The sequence below is a fragment of the Musca autumnalis genome, unplaced genomic scaffold, assembly GCF_047663935.1.
Source record: "Musca autumnalis isolate F117 unplaced genomic scaffold, ASM4766393v1 scaffold_1, whole genome shotgun sequence".
NCBI classification, from domain to species: domain Eukaryota; kingdom Metazoa; phylum Arthropoda; class Insecta; order Diptera; family Muscidae; genus Musca; species Musca autumnalis.
This window is the reverse complement of record NW_027411644.1, coordinates 189,270,652-189,275,654: the sequence shown is the minus strand read 5'-3', so window position 1 is coordinate 189,275,654 and position 5,003 is coordinate 189,270,652. Positions and strand designations below refer to the sequence as shown.

The following is a 5,003-nucleotide window of genomic DNA, read 5'->3' as shown; positions in this document are numbered from 1 at the left end:
ATCGGTTTTAATGTAGGAATATCCGGTTCAAAAACTGAGATAACCGGATCTATCCTCCAAGAAAATTTGTTATTAACGTATTCATCATTACAAGAGCTATTTGTGGTAAATTTTTCAGAAGCACCCCAGATGTCTACATAAGCAATAACCAATTATTATGTCTACATATCTATATATAACCAATAACGAATGTACAGAAAAACAAAACATAGTTTAATTCTGAACCAAGTCCGAATAAATGTCAAAAATGACAACGAAAACGGGACAAAAACGATTAGTTGTCAAAGAGAACCGTACCTAAAACCTTCTGAGCAACATTTTTGTAGAATATTTGGATGCTGAAAAATCTCATCATGTGGTACTTTCACTACGGTTCAAGAAATAAAGGACGAAAAGGACATGAAAGGCATTGAGTTAGAAGAATGAAATGTTCTACAAAAAGATTTGCCAATCGATTTGACTGAAGACATGTCACCTCAAAACGAAGCTACAACAACGCCAAACCGAGATCTGGAGCTATTTTCCCAAGTACTATACGGAAAAAATCAAAAACTTCATTGCGCGATATCTCAGAAAATTGACCTATGGCTAAAATTTCCTTTTGGCTTCTTAGTATACTCGTCGAGGGCTTTCATCTCCAAAAGAAATTTTCCACCCCCCAGACTTTGAGTTCCATTTTGTGTCACAGTGTAATTTGTACAAGTCCAATAACTTCTTGTAAACGGCAAAGGTGTTTTGCATCGTATTGGATAGTAAACGAACAACATTTAGTAACAATTTGTACAAATTTTGAGTAAACGAAAACACATATTGTTTATATAGGTTCACGTTTTGTTGTAGCCCTCATATAGCGTCCCGTATAAAGTCATCTTAAGGAATTTTGAAGGTTTTAGACCCATTTAACCACTGAATTGGTTGCAATTTGGTGTTTTGATAAAGCCCCCATGGCACGGTACCGCCCGATTGACGGTATTTTCTAGGTTTTAGGCTCATTATCTCACCGAAGTGGCAGAAATTTGGTATTTGGTATTGTTTAAGGTTACACAACTTTCCCCCCTAAAAATTGTAAGTGTAAGTCCACATTTTGATATAGCCCAATACCAAATTTCGGGATTTTTATGCCACATGTTGAGGCCAAATTAGCTATAACATGTCATTTAGGGTTATTAGGGACCAAAAAATGTATGTACAAAAAATTGTGGACACTGGTCTACGTTTTAGTATAGCCCCCGTCCAGTCCTAATTATACTGTTTAGGTTATTTCACGTTTTTAGCTACATTTTCATACACCATGTTGTGGTGTATCCAGCGTTGCCGACAGTTTTTGGTCGGAAATCGTCAAAAAAATCGTCAAAAATCATGGTCCAAAACTACCCAGCAAAATTTGAAGGAATGGGTTCTATGCGATGATTTGAATTCATGGCATATTTTGCATTGGTTCAAAGCAAGTCGTGAAAGATCCGATCTTTTCATCAGCATTTGAATCATTTGTACAGATCACTATAAACAAACAAGTCGATTTGTACATCCGTACATGTAGCGACATCAAAACAAAAGAGTATACATTCCCCAAATTGTTGTTATAAAATTACAAATTAAATGTAAGTTCACAAACAAGAAATTCTTAAAGGAGTGCTGTTGGAGTCCATGTCGAAATCTGAACTGGTGATGAGAAGATAATAGGAAAGCTTTTGTAAATCAAATCAGTGGCTGAGAGTGGACGAAGTAAACTCTGTTGCGGTGCAGCGGCGGCGATTAAATTGAAATTTTGGGTGTAAACTTTATGCTGATAAATTAGTTCTAGTTATTTCATGAATTAGTTTGAATTAATAAAGAGTTTGGTTTGTAATGAAAATCATATTTCAATACAGAATTTTCAATTTTCCAAACAAGACATGAAAATGTCATGCCAAAGAGTTGATGAATGTTACATGTCAAAGCATTGGTCAAAATGACATGCTTAGGATCCGACAATGAATGTCATCTTAAGATCCGAAAATGAATGTCATCTTATGGTGGTCACGCTCATATAAATTTCATGAGTGAAAATGCTAAAAAGATGGCATGCCAGATCACTTGCACCCATGATTCAATAGCATCCTTGGCATCGAACATTTTGCTGGGTAGGTTTGGTTACTGTTTAATGCAATTTTTTAGCCGATAGGTTTGTCAATGAGACCGACAACATAAAATATACAACCCACAGCAATAAATATAACCCAATCTCACTTAAAGGGTTGTCCCCAGTTGGGCAGACCACAAAAACTCATTTTCTTGAATTGTTTTCAAAGAAACTACCATTTTTTATAGTTCGTTCATCAAGAAAGAAAGAGCACATCTTATACTACTTTTGATATTTGTGTTGTTAAAAAATATTGCAAAGTCTTGTGGTAAATGGCTATCTGCGAAACCCTTTTTTATAAAAGCGTTTTGCGATGAGAATGGGTCGATTATCGCACATGTGTGTAAGAATTTTAAGAACCTATTAATCTTACCTTACGGCGAAACAGAATTTTAAACAAACTTTTTTATAAAAAAATTTAACTGTCAAAGTAAAAATTTTGATTTTAACAAAAAAATTTACTGTTTTTTTGTTTTTTTTTTTTTTTTTTTTTGTCAAAAAATCTGGCAAAATTTTTTTTAAAAACTGTCTCGCTTAATGGCAGGCCTATTATTTATTTAATAAGCTCACCAAACCATGTGAAGATCGGTCAATTCGGTTTCGAGCTATCGTTGGCACGACTACAAAAATGCCATTTCGAAAAAAACGCGTTCAAAGTATCAAGAAATTGTTCCCTCAAGCATCGCTTGCTTGACAGTGTGACCGTCCATGTTTGTCGGTACACGTACCAAAAACTCTCATTAAAGAGGACATGGATCGGAAGTATTATATTCCATTTAGTGCGCTATATTTCATGGTGGAGGGTATAAAAGTTCGGCCCGACCGAACTCAACGCTTTTTTAATTGTTTTTTTTTTTTTCTCATCTATGAATATTGTATTTTCAAAATCCACAAAAACTCCTTAGGTGTAAGCACCCTCAGAATATGCACCAAAAATTATATTTAGATATTTATAGAGTTGGGCAATCTCGTTCAATTCAACGATCCGGATCACTGTTCTCGTTCAAAGACGAACATGAAAAACGCATGATGCACAAAGATTGTACAAATACCAGCCATTTCTTTCGATAATTATCTCGTCCATAAGCAATTTTAGTTGTTCACCCTACGATTCTTAAGAGACTGAACACTGCTTCTAAAAATATATTTGATATTGAAAAAGTTTGATGAACCAATCATATCTAGGTTGAATACCATTGCTAAAAATATCATATTTTATTGCCTATATGTTTTTTAAATATTTTAAATATAACTGTTAAAATGTATTTCCTTTGTTAAGTGGTATTTCGAAAACATCCGACGGTTTTTAAGCTGGCGTCATAATGTTTGTGTTGTTGTCTATCGAAATAGAATAACTTTTTCAATCCGTAATCAAGTCATAATTCTGCTGGTATTATCTCGGAAATATTTCGTTCGTGCGAATTTTTTAACACATATAAAAACATCCACCGTTGCAAATAGCCAATCATAAAACGACGAACACTTCAATCATCAGAAACAAATCTAATCACACTAAACAAAATGCGTGCCTTTATTGTCTTGAGTTTAGTGGCTGTTGCCTGTGCCGATAAATTGGGTTATAACTATCAACCTGTTGGTCACTCCGACTCAGGATTATCATTCGCCCCCGGTGCTGCAGCCAGCAATGTTGCACCCAGCTATGAAGGTGGAGTTGGTTCTTTCGAAGGTCAAGGTTCCAGTGTCGCACCCTCTTTCGCTCCACAAGGTGAATTGGAAAAGGAATTCTACACTTTCACTGCCAACGATGGTGATTTCAATGAACCCATCAACGCCGACCAATTGGCTAATGCTGTGAAGAAAGGTCTACGTGTTGTCTTCATCAAGGGCCCCGAAAACAGTGGTTTGGAAGATGCTGCTTTGGCTTTGGCTAAACAAGCTGCCCAACAACAAACTGCCATCTATGTTCTCAACAAACAAGCCGATCTCGCAGATTTGGCAAACAAATTCAACAGCCTCGGCAACAACAACAACCAAAGACCCGAAGTTCACTTTGTCAAGTACCGTACTCCTGAAGATGCTGCTAATGCTCAACGTGCTATCCAAAGCCAATACGATTCTTTGGGTGGTCCATCTACCAGCATTAATGGTGGTGTGGCTCCAGTTATCAACTTTGCTTCTCAAGCTCCCATTGCTGCTGCTCCTGCTGCTTCTGCTCCTGGTGCTAGCTACTTGCCTGCTTCCGTTTTCCGTCATTAAGAAAGTAAAACACCTGTGGAAATCTCTCTGCGATGAAATATAGGAGTATTACAGTTGTTGTTAATTTTATAAAGCAATAAAATTGTTATTTGTTGTTAAATTTAATTAATTGTTATTTGCGTTATGATTATTTAAAGCGTCAAACTTGCTGTTATTTTACATTTGTGGTTCTTAGTGGTCATAATAAGTGTTTGAAGCACAAAGTCTATGCTGGTGCTGTGAAAATGACGCATCATAGCACATAGCCATAGCATCAAAAACAAAAACGAGTGCTATTGCTATGCTGTGCTGTTTTCAAAAACAAAATCGAAAACTGTTGCTGTGCTATGCTGCGAACATAAACACATAGCAATAGTCATGAATTCAAAAAACGATTGCTGTGCTCTGCTATGCTGTAAACATTTCTACATAGCATAGCATCAATATTGTTAACCCAGCAAACTCACTAACCCCCATTATTATAATCCTTTTTTGGTATAGTTTGGATTTATCGATCAAATTTTTTGGCGTTTCGGTTAAAATAATGTTAAAAGGGATCATTCAATTTCAAGGATAACTTTCTTGGCACTGGCTTTTAATTTGAAAATTATATATGTAATGTCTTTAAATTCGTTTATTTTGCGTTTTAAAATACATCCAATAGTAAACGAAAACTTATCATAAT

The 5,003-nt window shown here is 35.7% G+C and overlaps 1 protein-coding gene across 1 annotated transcript; it reads left to right on the top strand.

Moving 5' to 3' along the window:
- Positions 1-3,640: 3,640 nt before the first annotated feature.
- LOC141389921 (uncharacterized) lies at positions 3,641-4,339 on the top strand. The gene has a single exon (XM_073962180.1). The coding sequence runs from the start codon at positions 3,644-3,646 to the stop codon at positions 4,337-4,339; it is 696 nt and encodes a 231-aa protein (XP_073818281.1). The 5' UTR covers positions 3,641-3,643.
- Positions 4,340-5,003: the final 664 nt, after the last annotated feature.

Excerpts from the sequence above, each read along its gene's own strand:
- LOC141389921 (XM_073962180.1), top strand. The coding sequence starts at position 3,644 with ATGCGTGCCTTTATTGTCTTGAGTTTAGTGGCTGTTGCCTGTGCCGAT.